This window comes from Corvus hawaiiensis, chromosome 5 (genome assembly GCF_020740725.1).
Source record: "Corvus hawaiiensis isolate bCorHaw1 chromosome 5, bCorHaw1.pri.cur, whole genome shotgun sequence".
Classification (NCBI taxonomy): domain Eukaryota; kingdom Metazoa; phylum Chordata; class Aves; order Passeriformes; family Corvidae; genus Corvus; species Corvus hawaiiensis.
The window spans coordinates 9,014,881-9,035,433 of record NC_063217.1 but is presented as its reverse complement, the minus strand read 5'-3'; the positions used below and the strand labels follow the sequence as shown (position 1 = coordinate 9,035,433).

Below are 20,553 nucleotides of genomic sequence, written 5' to 3'. Positions count from 1 at the left end.
TTAACCTAAAATTGTATTTACAGTGATGGAAACACACAAAATATATGTGAACAAACAAGAACTGAAAAAAACATCAGAGATCCTAGGGGTAAATTTTGTATTAATATTTTTTCTTGGAAGTTGTATAGCATGATCTTTGTGCATTTACTGAGGATAACTGATTAAAAATAGACGGAACATTTGTCATATTTTATGTAATAGTTTGGGGCTTTTAGTATATTGTTACAAATAAAACTAATTATATTTACATTTTAGGGTACTTCCTTATTTATTTAGGCAAGTAAAAATGACACATTTGCTTCATCAGCCTTGCTGCAGAACTGAAATTGCAGTGCAAAATGCACAGGTCCTTTTGGGTTATGTGTTGTAGAGTAAAAATGGTAATGACTCTTTCTGAACCTACAGTTTCCAGTAACTGTCTTCCTGAGAAGTGATAGAGTTCTCTCCCTCTTTTTGTGAACAATACACTCTTTAAATGAGTGTTCTTTGATAAAAATAGCTACAAGAGAATCTCACTTTGTAACATAAAATTTGATTAGTTAATCATAGTGGTCCGATAGATTGCTAATTTATCAGAATAATTTGTATAGCTCTGCTTCTCACAGATCTCTATAGGCTTCAGTAACCTAAATTCTTTGACCACAAATGTCGGTACTTCTTACTACAATAAATCCCCTTCCCAGATCATGAAGAAATAAAAATGAAGGAGTATATAAGCAATCTATTCAACCAAATGTTGTTAGCCAGCAATGATGACACAGTATCAAGTACTCCATTTCTGAATAAAGGTCCAATATTCTCATTAACCTTAGAAGTAGCGAATAATTTTGTGATGTCCTAATGTGAACAGAATAATTTTGATGTCCTAATTTATAGTTGCGGCTCAAGGAGCTTGAACAGGAAGCTCATGAGGTTGCTGGAGAACGATTCCTTTTGACCAGCAGTTGTCAACTCCGAGAGGTAATATTTGTACTATTTCTACTTGAGGAGGTGTAAGTTCTATAAATTTACTGATACCGAACAACTGTTAAGTATATGTATCCTTACAACTTCTGAATGATTTCCTTCTATATTATCTTATTTTCCGATGTTAATGAAGGACCTATCAGTTTTTCATGAATATGACAATGTTGAATAATCTGTATTTGAATGTATTTACATAAATTCTGTATTTATTTTTAGTAAATATATTACTGTTTTAGTAGCTCAAAAATAAAGATCTGGTCTTTTCAATACTGTGTTAGTTCTCTTTGCTACAGTATACTCTATTTACCTTGAAATTTGTTTTCTGTGTAAGTTCAAGCACCCAATAATTTTTCTTTCTATTTTAACACTTGAAACACTGAAAGATTTATTGTCTTACTGTAGGTACTATTTGATAAGTTAAAGCTGCATATGCTGTGTGAGAAACTTCACAGAACTGAAATACAGCAACTTGTATCCACCTCAGAAGTTGTGGTGAGACGGGGAAGGGTTTTAAAACCAGCTGCATGATTTAGCAAGGCTTCTGAGTTATATTCCAGTGAAATTGGAATTTATCTTAAGTTTTCCTAATGATCTTGATTTATTTTTGTATTGTACTATTTGTGCTACAATTACTTGTGCCAGAAAAGAAAGTTGCCCTGTATGATGGGGAGAAACAAAGCAGCTAATGAAGGTCTCCCCTTGAGCCTCCTTTTCTCCAGGCTAAACATCCCCAGCTCCTTCAATTGTTCCTCATCAGCCTTGTGCTCCAGACCCTTTTCCAGCTCTGTTGTCCTTCTCTGGACTCACTCCAGCATCTCAATCTCCCTTTTGAAATGAGGGGTCCAAAACAGAACACAGTACTCAGTTCTGAGTACAGGGTGATGGTCACTGCCCTGGTCCTGCTGGACACACTATTGCTGAGCCGGGCCAGGTGCCCTTGGCCTTCTTGGCTACCTGGGCACACCTGGTTCATGTTCAGCCACTCTCAACCAGCACCCCCAGGTCCTTTTCCACCGCGCCCTTTCCAGCCACTCTGCCCCAGCCTGTAGCACTGCAGGGGTTGTTGTGACCCAGGGGCAGGACCTGGCACTTGGCCTTGTTGAACCTCAGACCATTGGCCTTGGCCCATTGATCCAGCCTGTCCAGATCCCTCTGTGGAGCCTTCCTGCCCTCCAGCAGATCAACTCTTCCATCCAATTTGGTGTCATCTGCAAACTGACTGGGGGTGCTCTTGCTCCCCTTGTCAGATCATTTAAAAAAAAAAAATCATTTTGTTATATAATAATAGCAATGGAGATTCTTTTTAGAAGAGAAAAAGCCTCTATGCAGCTGCACCTGTTTCTGATTCGGTGCCACAACTGTATTGCTCCAGTTTACACAGGAGTTAGAGTAAAGTGCTCAACTCATTGCTGAACATGAATGTCTTTGGGGAAGGTAGAAGGGTTAACATTTATCTCTCAAGGAGGAAATTCCACTTTTCAGTCAAGTGTCTGAACTACCAAATATGATCTCCAGTAACCTCAACAGTATAACCATTAAATCCACACACTACTCAAGGAGAAGGAGGTTTCATAGATCAAACATGTAATCTTGGAGAGTGACAGAGAGCCTTGGGAAAGGGGAGGGATCAGTGAAATAGAATTAATGTCATCTTTTTGTGGGGGCGTAAGATTTGTTGCTGTAATCAAACCAATACTTTTATGTAGTCCAGTACTCACTTTCCAACAACTGCTGAGACTTGGTTATTTAGAGAAAGGTAGGATGAAGCCTTCCAGGAGATAAATAGTAGACAATTAATCTTAAGATGTTGTTTCTCCCTGGTAGCAAGAAAAAAACCCTTATGCTTTTAAAGATACATTGTAGTGTAGTTGTATCTGTTTTTCACCCTGGACTATTGTAGTTCCAGGTATTTATTTGTTGTACCTATAAATATCCAATCTCTATTTTAATAACTTAATTCTTTTTCTCAACAGAATTTTTGGCAGTTTCCAATCAAAGTAATCATAAATATGCTTTATTTTATTGGTTTTTAATTTGACAATTCCAATTTCTCTTGAAGTTTTCCTGGAACTTTTATTAAAGCATGAACAGGAGAAATTCTCCTCTTGGATTGTGTGTGTATAAATATGTATGTGTGTATATATGTATTATTTTGTCTACTTCTATTGTGTTCTCTCTTGCATTAATGCTGCATAGCACAAAAAATAAACAAAAGGCCATAAATAACACACACATCACACCCCAATATTTTCAAAGTTTCTGTGAAAAAGTTTTTGTGTCTGAGTCTTTTTGTCCCTGTCTGGGACAGGAGTGAAAATGAAATGGGGAGGAGTAATCTCCAGCCTTCCTAAAGAAGGCAGGAATGAAAGGAGGCTTCCTTGGGTCTGGGGTGGGATTGCTTGTAGGACATCATCCATCAGCCAGTATTTTGTCCATTCAGCTTGTCAAGAAAATTTCTTCCTCCGAAATGTATTCTGTTAAGGTTTGTTTAATAATATAACTTAAAGAAAAGTATGTCAGTAATTCACATTCTTGATTTTGCAGCTAAATAAATTGCAAGATCTTCACCCTTTGCCTAAGATAATTTTAGAATACCGCCAGGTGAGCTGATATTTTTTCACAAAGTGTAGCTGCACTGAAGCAAAATTTAGCAAGGCAGATAACATATTCATAGTTAAACAAATAAATAAGTTGGCTCTAGTGAAAATTCATTCAAATACTAATTTGTAGTCAGTATTCTTAAGAGTTTTAAATTTAAATGTTTATAGTTGTTTTGCACTATGCTAGATTATAGCTAGCAAACAACTTGGTTGCAAAAACAATTGGAAAACTTCAGGTAATAATGTTAATTCTGTTAAATTTGTGTTCTCTTAATAATTAATACTGTTAAATTTGTGTAGTGCTATAGAGCATATTTAGAGCAAAACATTTATTTTTTGAGTTCTGAAGAAATGCTTTGCATAAAGTGAAGGAGATAACTGTTTGTAGGGGATTCTGGGGTGACGAGCCACCTGAAAATCCAAAACGAACTAGTTAGTCTGCTCCCACACTTAATCTTGACATTTTCAGTGAATGAGCTTCCAAGAATTTAAAAAAAATAAAAAAAAAGTTTAAAAGTGTGGGTTTGTGTTTGGTTCAGATTTTTTTTTTTTTTTTATAATTTGTTTGTGGTTTTTTGTGTGTGTTTGTTTGCATGTACTTTATTGAGCTGGAGATATAAGATGTAAAATAATAAATTCCAATAGTTCATTTAATAGTATCTGCAAAGCCCCGGCTTTAGGTTATAACCAAGCACTTACCTAACTTATGTGAATAGGTTAAGCTATTAGTGAGTATAAATCCATTATTTCCTAGGATAAAACTGTCTTTAAAAAAGAAAAGTCTACAAACAAGATGCATTTGGAAATTAGGATCTTTAATTTGAAAAATTCCTTATTTTTATAAATAAACATCTATCTTAAATTTTTTGTATTTTAGGTTCATAAGATGAAATCAACTTATGTGGATGGACTGCGAACATGCATGAAAAAGGTAGAAATATATACAGTAGCTTGTAAAGTCCTAAAAAGATGTGAGGTGATTGCAGTGTTTACAGTTTAAGAACTTTTATACATGGTAATTTTAAAAGTATTTCTTTTTTATTTTCTTGTTTTGATTGCAGTGAATTTTTATTACTTTTATTTCTATTACTTAATTTTGATACTTATATTAAATAAAATTTAGCACTGTGTCTTCATTTTTTTGTTGTTTTTTATTTTACTTGATTAAAGGGATTTATTTCCTCTACTTGGAATCAAACAGGAACTGTGACTGGCAGACTTTCATCCAAACATCCTGTAAGTGAGCTTATTGGAAGATTTGCATTTTAATTGAAATGAAAAATTAATATTACTTGAACAAAATATGTAATTTTTTAACACAGGAAATCTTTGTTTTCATGCAAGTCTAGCAGTTGCTGTATTGTATCTAAATGGACAGAAAAAGCTTATTAAATGGGTATTTTACTCTAGGACATATGTTCTTACAAATATTTTGTGTTATCTATGGATCAGAATTAACATTATTACCTGAAGTAGAGGAATACAGTTGTGAGCAATGCATGTACCCTCAATACTTCCTTGTCATGTATTCCTGGTGTTCATGAACCACTCCTTCTAAAGGATCAGTGAGCCCTGGAAGGTGGGTGTTACAGAAAAAAGGGACGCTCTCTTCTTCTGGAATTTGGCTTCAGGCCTCATAGCAATAAAGGGCTCAGCTGGCAATGCTGGTGCTCTGGAAGTCTTGCTTATATGACTGTGACATTTGGGCTCTGTGCTTCCTCTCATGTCTTTGACTATAATGATCTCCATGTACATGCTTGTGCTTGAAATGTGTTTTATTTGATATTCTGGACTGCTGAGGGCTTGGGTTATCTTTTTTTTTTTTTTTCTCCCCCACAAAATGGTCTTTTAAGGACATATTTGAATGTATTCTATGATCCCTTTTCTCTTGGTGTTTGTGATGCACGCTGTGCTTTGGCTGTACAGACTGGTGAGACCTTTGTGTTCCCCTCTGTCACAGCCCATGGCTGCATGGATGAGAGTGCAGGACCTGGTGTGAGAGGAGATGGGGCTGCAGAGCTCCAGGGGCTCAAGGCGTAGGTGAGAGAACAGCAGAAGAAAAGTAGTGACTGCCTGACTGGGGAAAGTTTCTGTTTGGTTTAATCATGGCCTTTTCTAGTAAAGACCTGGCCTCTGGCCCTGGGATGACTGGGAGCAGATGCAGAGATGGGACTTGGCTCATGAAGGCTGGAGGGAATCTGTGAGGTCCTTGTCCCTTTAACTTGTGCCCCAAAGTGTTGTCATTTGTTATCCGTGCAGATTTGGGTACTGTTTATCTCTGTGCAGGACCCAGCCTTTAGCTTTGTGGGTACAAATGGCATTAGGAGCTTTCTGCAATCTTGGGAGAAAGTCCACGGTCTTCCACAGCTCTGTGTGGGAGCAGAGATGTAAACTTTAACAGCTGTGACCACTTTGCATGCATGGGCTCATGTGGTTCCTGGCAAGTCCTGCCTGGAGTGATGACTTCGGAGTTCTGACAGAAACCCATCCTGGGGGTTCTCACCCTCACCATACTGGTGACTTCCTTAGCTCTTCCTTCACCTGTCTTCACGGTTCAGGTTTCATTTACATCTTCCTACCCTCATGGTCCATATTCCCTTACAGTTTGTCACCAAACAATTTATAGGAAGTGCATGTGCTCTTTTGTTGAACAAAAATCAGTGTTTAGGATTCTGAATTAACAACACAATGATTCTGAATTAACAACACAATGGGGAAGTGTTACTGCTGCTCTCTCTTCTCATGCAACCAGATGGGAGAAAGTGATGGGAAAATGGAAAAGATGATCATGAAGGTCACAGTTTGCTGAAGTCTCTGATGTGATGCTCAGGCATTTCCAAGTCAGAGCTGAACAGACAGCTGTCTTGAACAACCACATACAACACAAAGTGATCTTTGGCCCATCATAATGAAAAGGACATGAATCTATTTTTCTTAGAAGTTGATTTTCTTCAAAATAATGCTGCTAAAGTTAGCATCCAGGGCTGCCTAAGGCTGCCTTTTCCTTCTAAGGAAAAACATTGGCATGGCTTTTTTTGTTTGAAATGTTTATGGAACTTATACCATCTGTTTCTGAATCACTTATTGATATAGAAGATACACTGCAGTGCCCAGTCACTTTGCTAAGTGTTAAAGGATTGGGAAGATTCTTGCCAGAAATCATAAATATTGGAGATATTTCTGCAGTTACTATGATATTATGTCAAATTTTAGCTGAATTTTTGCTGAGGTAGTTTATTTTTAACTGTTTTAAAATGCTTTAACAAGGGATTAAAGCAAAAGATAAGCGTGAATCAGATACTGTGAGAATTCAAATGGAAAAACATCCCATATTCTACAGTGCTTCTGAGAGATGGGATTCCAAACAAAGGTTTCTTTTTCTTTCTTTTGTTTTGTAAAGGTAATGGATCTATCTGTCCTCTTTCCTTTAAGGCATTTAATGGAGTCCAGGAGGGATTTACTTACAGGTTTGAGGGGAAATGACTAAACATTAGATACAGAGCAGTATTTCTTTTTCAGATAAACTCTACTGTCATCTTCTTTCAGACAGTTCCACATTTGATATACAGATGATGTATATTTTTGGCTTTATGTGGGTTTTTCTCAATAGATAAGTTTATTCACATGAATTTTTATGACTTTTATGTTGTAGCAACTTAGAGGGGGTTTCTTAGCAGCACTTTACTTCAGTGGCTCTCCATGTGTTCATCTACTTTAGTTTAACTGTGCACTTCATTTCTTCTCATTTGGCTGCTTCTTCTACGATATGTGTGCTGTATAAATCATATGTTTTTCACAAATAACAGTGTTAATGTATTATTGTTAAACAGGGATACATTTGATCTTGCAGTCTCCAGTGATTGCATTGTAGGTGTCTATTTGCTGCTCTTGGAGAACCTGAGTATCTGAAACATAGAAGTAAATATAAACCCTGCAAATTATTTTATAATGTATCCATAGGGTAGTTATTTTTTTTCTCTATGATGGATTGCTTATGACTTTTAGGGGAATTTAATTAGGTTTAATATTTGAATATGTTATTTTCAAATAGCTTTTGTATAAATATATTAGTCTTGTCTACATTAGGATTCTCTTTTTTATATTGCTCATAGATAACTTTCCTATTAGATATATTTATGACCTTCATAAAAGCTTGTTTATGTTCTCCAAACCCACCTGGAAATACATTTTTTCAGCCTCTCATATTTTAAAGCAGAAATAAGTCAAGACATGAGTGGAAAAGCTTAAACCCAATTAAGATCAAGCCCCTTTCAGAATGAAAAGAGAGAAATCCTAACTTGAGATGTAAAGATTGCATACAATTAGATGTTACAATTTGGTTTAAGATGTAAATTTCAGTGCTAGAATCAGATATTCTGTATTAAGATTTCTTTCCTCCAGGCTTCTGCAGCAGGGAGAACTGAAATGCTGCTAATGAGTTTATGCTTCTCTACTTCAGAAGATGTTTGTATCATTAAACTAAGAAGCATAAAGTGGTGGCCTTTAGGGAGCATTTCCTTCCTTTTAGTAACAAAAAGTTATGCTGAAGATAAATAAAAATTTTCACCTTCTTGGAGCAAGTGGAAAAAAAATAAAAAAGCATTCCTATTTGTCCTCAGGAAAAATGCTTTTACAGCTTGTCAAAAACGGCAAAGAAATAAAATAATTTAACCTATCAGTCAAAGAAGCATGTTAGCCTATAGTTTGGAAATCAGGAATGTAGTTTGAAAGGGAAACTAATTAGGGCATATTGAATGTTAACATGCTTAAGGAAGGATCATAAAGAACCTGAAATATTGAATGTATCTCAGTCTCTTCAACAGATATAAGATTTTCTGGTGGTGAATGCACAATAGAGAATTACATGCTTGTTTGTTAGAAAATGTGTGTTGCAAGTAGTGTTTGGAATATGAATAATGAATTTACCCATCTGGTTTTTATTCTAAGGGGAGAGACAATCCCTTGAAGTAGAGGCCCCTCTGAGCAACTGCCATCCAAAATAAGTCTGTTCTCTCAATTAACTTAGCAAACCAGTATTTCTGATTATCCATACTGTATCTGTGTTATTTCCCCTCTGGGCTATGTTTTTTTGGAGTGAATAGACTAGTTTTCTCTGAGGTAAAATGGAAATGTGGTTTTGAGGTAGTTTTGGGATTATTTCTGGACAGTGTGGATGAGATCCTGCCTGTTTATCTCCCTTTTGTAGCAGAATCCCAATAGGTTTTACATTTTGACATCCCCACATGCTCACTCCTAGCAGGGTGGTCTGACAGAATCGTGCTACCGAAGCCGTTGTGACAGCTCTCAAATTTCAGGCATTTTGTCCAAGGCCTCATTAAGGCTACAGGCTGATGTGTGATACTGCAAATATTCTTTCTGCAAGTTTGAAGTCTGTACTCAGATTCCAGCAGAAATGTTCTACAAGGTGTTTCAATTGCGATGAGATTCTACAGTGTCTTGTTTTATCCCTGCCCCTTTCTTTCACAGCTTTTAGAAGGTTTGGCAGAGGCTGATGCAATGTGAGGAGCCAGACACCAAGTCTAGGAACAGGGATATGACTGCATTTTGCTTTTTTTCTTTAACCCCCTCCCCTGAAATGAGCCAAGGCCTTGGCTGCTTTTGCAACTGCACTGCTAAGAGTAAGATTTTTGTAAACTTGTTCATACTTTGTCCAACTGAGAAGAATATTTATTTAAGATGGACAAATGGTATGGGCCTTACATTTTCATTGGTCTTGGAATGTGTTAGCTATTTTTTTTTACGTATGTTTATTGGAAAGCACTGGGGATAGAGACACGTCAGACACATCACAGGTTCATGTAAAAAGTCTTCTATATAAATTGTCCAAATATACAAATATATATATATATGTAGTCCAAAGTCTTCTATAATATCATCTAGGCTAATGTGGGCTTTGCTTAAAACAAGGGTAGATTATCTTAACAGATACGAGAATGTGTCTGTGCTTTCTTGGGCCTTTGAATTAAAGCAATTTAATGTTGTATTTTCTAGTCAGTCTAGTGACCCCTGTCACTCAGATGAGTTGACGTGCAGTTAGAGAAAGCCAGAGTATGCATGCTGATTGTTGTGGTTGGTTGGTGTTCTCTGAGTATTTTTTGCATTCAGAACATATTTTTGTGCCATATTTCTTTTCAGTATGTTTATTCCAATAAACACTCTTGAGTCATATGGTGATTATGACTGCACTAATAGCGCTAAAATAGTATCTCATTTTATGAGTAGAGTCATGATGTTTTTATAGTCTCTTTTGTTGTTGCTTAGTTTTTTTAAAAGTAATCTTAGTGAAGGCTTCAAGAAACTGTATTTACAGTGTTGGAGACAGAAGTTCTCTATTTCCTCTTCCTCACTCATCACAGTTTGTTTTATGACAGGAAAATTGTACTTTAAAATGACTGAATGGGCATGTTGACAAGACTTTGGTCCAATTACATTTTCAGGATGAAATTTTACACTACCTTAACATTGCAATAGAAAGTTCTTAGGTACTAGTGTGACAGCTGTAGTATAGAAGGTCACTGTTGGTCATATCATAACGCTCATATCTGATGCTCTAGAACATCATTGTGTTGATTTATTACCCAAATGCAGAAACAAGGTTTCTTCATTACAGACCCTTGTTCTCCCAGCATCTGGACTACAGTGTCCTTTTCTATGATATATGCACATCTTTGGCATTCTCTCTTGTAATGCTCCTGATTTGTATAGATTAATTTATCTTATGGTGAGTGTGGTGTATCCAATACATGGACAAAATTTTATAGCATAATTTGGCTCAGTAAAGCTTGTAGCATCATCTGGGCTGTAATTTTGTAGAAACAAGCAGTTCAATCCTGTCCTCTTCTGTTTCGGATTATCTTTATAATTGTTCTGTGTGTTATTTAAAGAAAGGTAATGTGCAGACAGTATAAATCTGCTTCTTTGTAGTAATAGCATAAAATATACTTGCATTTTATTTATGCAGGGTAAGATAGTCTGTCATTTTTTCTTCTACAAGCTAAACATAAGCACAGAAACAAACAGAGCAATTAAAATTGACAGTTCAAAAATGAAAGATTCTATACAACTTGGAAAAATATTGGCCAAATCAGTTTTAGCACATTATGAAATATTGGCTATGGAGGCTGAAATCCTCCTTCACTGTCTATTGCTATCCCGGGCTCTGCAGCTTCTGTGCTGGAGCACGAGGTGCTGCGATCTTCCAGAAGCGTCTCCAAAGCGAAGGCGCTCAGCAGCATCAGCCGCACACACCCACACGCGCACACAAACGCACGCACAGCTTCAGTAATACGGGTCAGCGGCAAAGAGGCAGGAAGGGGCTTTGCATAGAGCTCCACAGGAGCAGTTTATTGCTTCCACACTGTGAAGGATTCCAGGGGCAAAGACCAGTGGGGGGAACCTGGAGTGGAGGACTTTCTATGGCGTGGGACAAATAAGGTAACAAGGGGGCGGAGAGGCTCACGAGCCAACCAAGGGAGCAGAACTGGGGTATATTACCGCAGCAGGGCAAAGCATTTTGAGAGAAGCCTTTCTGGTCACCCTACCCTAGGGAGGATTCTCTGGTACCAGGGACTGTCTAACCAGCTGACTCTCTTAGTTCCTTGTACCGTAGGCTTGCTGGCCTCCACAACTGTCCTTTAGTTTCTGGCGAAAGAAATTCTCAGAGAAGCTTAAATTTGTAGAAATGGGAGAAAAAAAGTTCCTCTAAAATTTTCCTATGCTAGAGAGATGACAGCACTGCATACTTCCACTTGTTTCTTTAAAATTAGAAGATGATATATTTCAATCCTATATGTATAAATTAAATTGTCAGCACTTGAGCATTTACTGCTATAAGTGGGCATTGTTAAGGTTGTTGATTATATGCTGATTTATTTTATCCTTTAAATGGCCTTTGCCAGCAATGTTTTGGGAATGCTACAGGTAAAAGCCAAAGCTATGATCATGTTTTAGAAATTCATCTTGGAATACTAGTGCTACTGCCAGGTTATTTTTCTCCATAATATTAATATGATTGGAGCACAGAGCTAAGAAGAATCAAAATTAGTATCATCTTTGCTAAAAAACTTGTTTTGTGTAGCTTTCACGACCTTACAAATTCAAAGGTGTTTTAAAGTGAAGTAATTATAGTAATATCTATTACTTGAAGTATTCTGTTACGTAAGTTAATCTACGCACTTTGTTGTGTTTCTTAGAATTTTATTAAGTCTGATTCCATGTAATTTGAGAATAGTTTAAGAGCAATACTAGCATGGTGCTTAGGTTACAGGAAACAATTGGTGCCATTCCCTCATAGTCTGTCACAATCTTTGTTCTGCTACTGTTTATCTATTCACATTTCAACTCCTGGCTGGGTACTTTTCTTATGCCTGAGGTTGGTATATGCAGCGTGCCCTGATGTTTCCACTGGTCAGAGTCACTGTACCTCTGTAAGCTCTGAGGAGTTTCATGGAGCCCATGTCCTACTGAGGTAAATTTTACTGTCCTCATTCATAAGGCAGTAGCTCAAATTGAATATTCAGCAATATGCACAAATATATATGTGATCCTTATATTAAATATCTGTGTGTCTATTTGTTTTTAAGTTTTCTGTTGGAACCTCTTGTGAATTGATTAATATTTGAGAAATTCTGCCTGAAGATTTTTTTTGTTTTTCATATGAATTACTCCATTCGAGGGAGTTGTTCAAGGTATACACTTTAGGAACTATTCAGAGCTTGGAGACTTATGTTCTGACAGGACAGTTAAAATAAAAATCTCAGACACACGAATTATGTCTTGTCTTACAAGCTCTCAAAAGAGAGAAGTGTTGCTATATTTCTCTAATATCTGAATTCCTTTTTGCAAGGACAAAATACAGTCTTAACTCTGATGTCAGCATAGATTTCATTATGTTTTAACATAGCAAAAGCATTTAAATAGTTTATTTTGCTATGTAATATTCTACTGTACAATCTTTTTCCAATTCGTGTCTCAGAAAACATGAAAAGATCTGAGAGGTCTGACAAGACAAAAATGAAGGGGACAGAAATGCAGAAAGATAAAAAGAAATGGTTTATAGGAGAAGATCAGAAGTTAGGTAGATTAAAAGAGACTTCTTGGATAGTCCAGTTTTCACACAGTAATGATTTTCTAAAGCTTTGTCATTGGCATTCCAAGGAAATACAGAAAATTATCTCAGTAGCTCTACATTCCTATTGTATTCATCCTTCTCTGCTGACAATTTTTGTTTCTGTGCCAAGAAGTGGAAAATTTGCCAATTCTTTATTTCCTCAGCAATCTTTCATAAAGCCTCAGGAAACTTTGTGCAGTTTTGGAGGTGCTCTCTCAAGTTGGGAACAACAGTGGAAAAAAATTAGTGGTTCTGTAGCGGGTTGAGTTTGAAACCGGGCGGAAACACTAATTAAATGTAGTGGTTTTGATTCAAAATATTCATTATTTACTTATTTTCCTTCTGTGAGATAAGAATTAGGAGAAAAGCAAAGCAGGCACCAACCTTAAACAGTTGCAGTACAATGAAAGAGCTTTATTACGAACAGAATTAAAAGTAAAGAGAAAACAACAAAACAAAATTAAAGTAAATTCCCCCCCCTCCCTCTTTCCAGCACTTCTCTCCTTTTACCCAGCTCACACAAGGGATAACAGAACATGGGATGTTAGTCAGTGTTGCAGTTCTTGAAAAGTCTCTCTCTTATGCTTAAGGAAAAAAGGGTTTTCCTTCAGTTGCACGTGGTTCCCAAACTGCCACCAATAGCAGACCCGCCCGGAAACAAACAGTCTGCTGTGTGTAGAACATCTCTCCCATGAAGAATTTCACAGTTCTTTCACACTACAGAACACGGGCCATCACATGGGGTTATTAATCTTTTTAAGGATAAGTTATTTTGGCCTGCACACAGAGGCTTTTCTTCGCCACAAGTCTCTAACAGCCTCTTACTACTTCTATATAGCCTGGCATAGGCACTCTTCACAAACTTCATAGGCACACGTTGATTCTCCACCCCCCCCCCCCCATGTTCTTCAAATGGATTAAAGAGACAAACAGTTTGTGGTATTACAGTTTCTTACCACGGCATGCAAGAAGGTTTCTTTTAAGCTGCGCGCCAGAATCGCGGCACCGCCCTCTTTTCTCCCGTCGCCATGCTCAGCTCCGTCCCACGGGACTCACTTCTCTTTCTCTCTGACTCTGAAGCCGCCATGTTGAAGAGTGTTCTTGTTCGGGCTTTACGGTGGGGAAAGCCTCGCTCCCTCTGTGCTGCTGGCTGCGTGGTGTCCTCTTCAGTTCAGCACGGAGTGTGCTGGCTGCAGACAGGAGGCTCTGCCGGCTCCGCATGGAGAGGAGAGGGACCCGCCTGTCCCCAGAAGCCGCGCTGGATGGGTTTAGCTGTGAGCAGTCCATGGCTGGTTTTAGCTGCCTGCGGCTCTGGGACAGTCCCCCTCAGTGACCCAGGGTCCGTGCCGCAGCGATGGGAAAGGGGGAAAGGGGGAAAGGGGCAGTGGCCCCGGCCCGGCCCAGCGGGGCCGGGAGGCTCGGAGCCCCCCCACCTTCCAGCAGGCGAGCTCCGACCAAAAAGGGGAAGTCCCGCCTTTCCGTGCGGTTTAAATATGTAAATTGTGAGAAGCGTAATTGGTCTTAAAGACTGTCCATCAACTCAGGGTCAACCCAACACAGGTTCGTATTAGGGTTGCTGAAGAGAGACAGAATAGGACACAGGTCATCGTGCTGACTGCCACGTGGCCTTGTTGTCCTTAGTTCTCCTGTTCCAGCATGATCATCTGCTGGCTCTGACTCTCGGGAACTTACAGTATAAGGACCACCTCTGTAAAGCCAGGAACTGTCCTTTCCTCACTGTGATCGAAAGAGACATTACTTATTTAGGTTTCTTTTAACTCCTGCAACTAGCTTCCTGTTCACAGCCTTACAAGAGGAATTTCCTGCTAACATATGCTGAGTAAATTCCTCAGTATGTGGAACAATCTTGTTTGAGATGTTAAATTTTACTCTTTTTGTAAAACAACTGTTACATCTTTTCTTTTAACAGCAAATTCCTACAGCCTGGAACTTGTAATTTTTTGTGTGGTTAGAGGTCTGGTATTTTTACCTTTGGACAATATTGCCTTGACACTGTTTAATTAAAAAACTATATAATATGCAGCTAATCTACAGCTATACCATATTTACTAGCTCCAGCTGCCACTCAAAGGGTCGTTATCTCAATGCCTTAGCAATGGTTTTATTTCACCAAAACCAAATCATATCTCCTTGGAGTTCATCCCAGAGTTTGAGCTTCCCATATTAATGAATTTTAGTGTAACAGAGTGAGTATTCTGTGTATAATTTTCTTTCAGGAAAATGAAATTAAATAAGTAATAAAATGTAGTCAGTTTATTTATGGGAAATAAAAGCAGTCTTTTTCTCCTGAAAGATGCAAAGAGCTATGTCTATACAAACTCCCTTGCTTACTATGCAAAGGTGAGTAATCTGTCAGTATGTTGCCAAGAATCTGGGCTGAACCCATGATTTGACAAAATATTTGTCACAGAACACAGAGATTTTACTCAAATCAGTGAGTAAAATAATTTTCTTTTCATTTTAAAAATCACTCATCAAAACCTTTTTCATGTGCTGCTGTATCTTTATTAGCTGAGATCATTGCCAGGTCTAAATTTCAGGGAATATGGCAGAATATGGCCTACTCTCTGAAGTAAGAAGTCATTAATTTTGGTTGCTCTTTTTTCCTTTCCCTGTATTCACATCTTTCAAAGCTGATTAAACTTGTGGGAATAGGATGATTTACCTCTAAGTTTCCCACTTGTCTGATGTCTAAAACCTTGATAATTCTTTGCTGCTGGGTAACGCAAGAGGGGAGTGCCTTACCCTTGATTGATTGTTCTGGGCTGAAAAGTAGAAACAAGTACCAAAAATGAGGGAAACCTTCTCCAGAAGTCTATATGGTTCTGTGGTTTTTGACAAGGAAAACAGATGTCCTTAGTTTTCCACAAGCCACTAGGTGGCAATTGCAGACAAGTCAAGATTTCCGAAGGAATGCATGTGCATGTCCATACCAGGCTGGCATTGGTATGGTGACCTTGTTCATTTTCCTATTTTCTCTGTTTATTGAGATGCGTGCCATATTTTGAGAATTATGTCTCCAGACTGTCTTGAAATTGTGTTTCATATAGAAGTCACAGAAAATAACTGTTTATTCCTTTACAAGTATAAGTTAATGCTGCTATGTGCAACAATTAAATGCGGCAATTTTCCCAAAGTTTTTTAAAAATTATTCTTTCTGTGTAATTTCTCATGAGTGAGTCGCCTCCAGCTTTGCAGATGCCAGATAAATTGAGTGAATTTGATGTTGTGAGTGCCCTCAGGATTCAGTCTTCTTGTTTTGCATTGCAAAAAATGCTCTTCTGGGCAGGGTAAAGTTTTCCTTGCTAGTTCTACAATGGCTTTGGCCTTTAGCAACGGAGCAAGTGGAGTGTTGATTGTTAAGGAAGTAGCTCACTGAACCTGTGCTTACCTTTCTTCTCAAACTGATCAAATGAGGTGTGAGAGCACAGTTTATCGGTAGGTGTGGTCCCATGTAGAGCAAGAAAAGACAACTGAAAAAGAAGGAGAAGGAGTGAGATGATTTTGAAGAAGCAAATAAACCAGAGGGAAAAGTAAAGAATAACAAAAATTAAAAAAATTAAAAAGTAATTCGAAATTTAGAATATAAAGCTCAAAGGACTTGTCATCTACGTATCTATTAGCATTGTAATGAAGTCTGGTCTTACAGACCAAAGTCTTACTTCTGCTCCAAAAGTATTACAATGCTAGTCATCAAACAGATGCCATGGATTAAAAAGCTTACTTCATGTTTCATTGTGTAGAGCTGAGTTCATGTTCAAAGAAACTATTCAAAGAGAATAGTTGTGGCCTAATTATTCTAATAAACTTTCTGGAGAAGAAGTTGCTAAGAGAACTGCAGAAACTTTCGACTTATAATGCTTCAATTTTTGCTGGAGTGCTACATTCCATGATAGAAAGTAGAATTTTGCTGCTCTGAACTTTTTTCAAATGGAAAAGAAAATCAGTGTATTTCTCAAGTATGAGGAAATAATTGGTTTCCTGAAGCAACATCTATTAGAGTAATTAAATCTAACAAGATCACAGTCCCAGTAAATTTTATTGCTTACAAGAAATGCAACTAGTTTTTGCTATTTGTTTGCACTGGTACCCACTGTAAAACAATAATTAATTCCTTTATTTTGCTCTAGTGTTTGGCACTGGGCCTCGCTAACAGCAGGTGGCTTGGTCACCACATCAAAGGATATGTACATGATAACTTTACCTGGTCTAACTCCTTCCTTATATCTGCTTGGTCTAGCTCTTGGCTATTTTTTAACTTCCCTCATGACACATCCATCCTGTATGCATTTATGAATGGCTACTCTTATTTTAGTAGTAAGTTTTGTCTCCATTCTTATTTTTAAGTAAGGCCTTAGAACAGTGGGGGAATTAGTCAGAATCAAGTGCCCAAAGAATAGTCAGCAGCCACGTCTGCACATTCCTATTTATTTCAGTAACTACGTGTTACATTGCTTTGTTCCCCTCCCTGCAGCTTGTAGGTATTTAGATGGACATATTCCATAGAGGTTTAGAAATGCAGATCTGGGTAGTTATAGATTAATGAGCCATTTTGTAGTTAAAAAAAAATGCATATAGCTATTGATGCCTTTGTATACAGACATGGATGTCTATTCTGAGAGTCACTGGGGTTGACAGAGGTTACTTGTTCAAAATAGCAGTTTATGCTACTGAAAATGTAAATAGAGAGGAAGAGACATGTATGGGTTAGCTGACTCCATATAAAAAACAGAAAAGGGAATTATAGGAAACATGATCAACAACCCTACTTGATGAAGAGTGAGAAATATTTAAAATGCACCACTGGTCTCTGAGATTAGGTGAAGTCTAACTACTCTGAATTGAAAGGCAATTCATCCAATATATGTCTGTATACTGTAGTCCTTGGAAAGAACTGAAATAGCATACTGGTTTTAATCTAGGAAGGAATAAAAAATCAATGGTAAATGAAGATGTAGAATGTTGGATACCAAAATAGAAATCTCAACAGAGTCTAACTGACTGAGAAGAAACTCGTACAACTGGGAAACTGTCTATTTGTTTGATTTTGATTAGGTATTGTTTCATTGATAATTCTACTCTCCTTGGATACAGTGACTTTCCTTATGGATTAGAGCATCATTTTTTCAAGGCCTGAAACTGTGTTTGTGAGGCTTTAAGAGAGACATCCAGAGTCCATCGGTTCTGAGTCTCCTTGCCAGGACTGCTGGAGATTGTCTAGTGAAGGTTTGAACATCTCCAAGGATGGAGGTTTCGGAACTCCTCTGGGCAGCCTATTCCAGTATTTGACCATTGTCACAGTAGGAAAGTTTTTCTTACATTAATGGAATTTCCTGTAATGGTTTCTGATTGTCACCTCTTGTCCTGTCATCGGGCATCAGTGAGAAGAACCTGGCTCTGTCTTCTTTACATGCACCCATCAGGCATTCTGAGTAGAGGACAAGGATTGTTGTCACTTGGCCTGCTGGTCATGTTCTTCCTGATGCAGCCCAGGATGCTGTTGGCCTTCCTGGGTACAAAGGCTCATTACTGGTTTATGCTCAACTTGTTCTTCACCATGATCCACAGGTCATTTTCTGCAAAGCTGCCTTCCAGACTGTGAACTCTGTGGGATAACCCATTTTTCCAGATGCCTGAGATCCCTCTGAATCGCTTACCTGACATGTCAGGCACTCTTCAGGGTTTTGGATTGCCTGCCATCTTGCTGAGGTTGCATCAGTCCTGTTATCCAGGTCATAGATGGAGGTGTTGGGCCTTATTTGCCCCTGGGCTGCTCCAGTAGTGACTGACCGCCAGCTGGTCTTTGTGCCACTCGCCAAAGCCCTTTGGACCCGCAGTTCAGCCGGGTTTCAGTCCACCTCACTGTCCACTTATCTAACTTGCACTTCAGCAGCTTCTCTGAGGCTTTTATGAGTGAGTGTTTTGAAAGCCTTGCTGGAGTCAAGGTAAACAACATCTGCTGCTCTCCCTGCATCCACAGAGCTGGTTACTGCATTGCACAAGGCTGTCACTGGTTAAACACGATTTCCCCATTCTAAATCCATGCTGACTACCCCAGACTGTCTATTCAACTTTAATATGTTTGCAGATGTTTTCTAGGATTATTTGTGCCATCATCTTCCTGGGAACTGAGGACAACCTCATTGGCCTGTAGTTTTCTGAGTCTTCCTTCTTGGCCTTATGGAAGATAGGAGTGACAGTTGCTTTCTTTAGAAATCTCCCCTGATCATCACAGCCTTTCAGACATATTGAAACTGGGACCTTGGCTTCATCTATCTTTCTATCAGTTGGAACTGCTGGAAGTTAATTTTGGATTATGGCCTTTTACTTTATATTAAAATAATTATTTTATTTTAGTTATTTTTTCATGTTTTTTAGTTTTTAAAAAAATAATGCTAGAGTTTTCTTATTAACCATCTACTAGAGTAGCCTAATTTTTTTTTCCCCTCACTCAGAAACAATGAAGTATTACAATAGTTAACTTCCACAACCAGCTTTTCCACCACACTGTATCAAGTATTCCTTCTTGTCTGTTGGAATGTGATTTTTCAGGGAGGGCAATTTTGTTTCTCTGTTACATCTAACAAAATGTGGATACCCTTTTCTAACAATAAGGCAGAATAGTCACATCTCAGATTCGATCTGTGAAGGATTTGCAGAAATACTTGAAATATACACATGAAAGCAAAAATACAGGCTGTATTATGTAGTCCAAGGTGGTGATAATAATTTGCCTAAGCCACATTAATTTTCCACTTCTCATACTGTAAAACAGTCACCTGACTCAAGCAGAGGAAAGCTTGCTATTTGGAAGACTCTTGTGAGATTGTCTCCTTATTTCTCTATTCCTTTAAACATGTAGAGTAAATTTATCTCATCAGATTTGATGATCTAAATCTTAGAATACATCACCTCCAGGGGAACCTTAGGACGACTTGTCAGTATGTGTCTTATACAGATAGGTTGAACTACCCACTGGGATTCCTGTCTTTGCTGGCTATGGAGGGATTCTACACAGCTAGTTTAGGCCAACAACTTGCCTAAAATTAGTTAATCTAAAATTAGATGAGAGGGATGTGTTAAACTATTCCAATAGCTTGAAGATGAGCATTACAACTCTCATGTTTCTTGAGTTACCTCTTTTCTGAAGATCTATTCAAATTATGAGTTGTTAACTAATTTACAAGTGAAAAGACATTTTGCACTTGTAATTACTTATTAGTCTTTTCCAGAATTATTAGTAACGCTTTTAAAATTGCATTGAAAGCAGACTTTGTACAGATGCTCGCAATAAAAACAAGATAGCAATATAGTGATTTATTTTTACATTGTAGATAGATCCTGAAATACTGTGTTTTTTAAAATTCAGTTTGTTCAGGATTTTGAAGCTAATGAGACAAGGAAAAACAGCAGTTAGAGTAACTATAAACAATTCTTACTTGTGCTGGAAATTGCCTGACTAAGTACATGTCACAATACCAGTGCAGAGCCAAATGAAAAGGCCCTCTACAGCCTCTGTTAGAATAGTTCTGTAAGTCAGAATTAACTTTTTTTTTAATGTGTGTAAAATTAGGCTCCCACTTTTATTCATGTCCAGGTACATAATAAAGGACTAAATTTTCTGAATTTCTGAGGATCTACTAGATTCCATGGCCACTCAAACTGCCTATTATTCGTACACTGAATAATACCTGGGCACTGATTCTCCCCAACTTGTTATTGGTGGAAATCAATAGTTGCCAATAGGAATGTTAGTTTTATGTACAGATTAAATAACCACTTGCTTGAAAATATGATTTTAAAATATACATTACAGTAAACATTGCCACAATGGTA

The 20,553-nt window shown here is 37.8% G+C and overlaps 1 protein-coding gene across 1 annotated transcript in view; it reads left to right on the top strand.

The window, feature by feature from the left end:
- Positions 1 to 20,553, top strand: part of POLN (DNA polymerase nu) — a 100,883-nt gene that overhangs the window by 23,582 nt on the left and 56,748 nt on the right. Inside the window, exons 10-15 of the mRNA XM_048304689.1 lie at positions 24 to 88; positions 877 to 960; positions 1,369 to 1,458; positions 3,511 to 3,567; positions 4,444 to 4,497; positions 4,737 to 4,802. Coding sequence (XP_048160646.1) covers positions 24 to 88; positions 877 to 960; positions 1,369 to 1,458; positions 3,511 to 3,567; positions 4,444 to 4,497; positions 4,737 to 4,802 — 416 coding nt within the window. The remainder of the gene's footprint in view (positions 1 to 23; positions 89 to 876; positions 961 to 1,368; positions 1,459 to 3,510; positions 3,568 to 4,443; positions 4,498 to 4,736; positions 4,803 to 20,553) is intronic.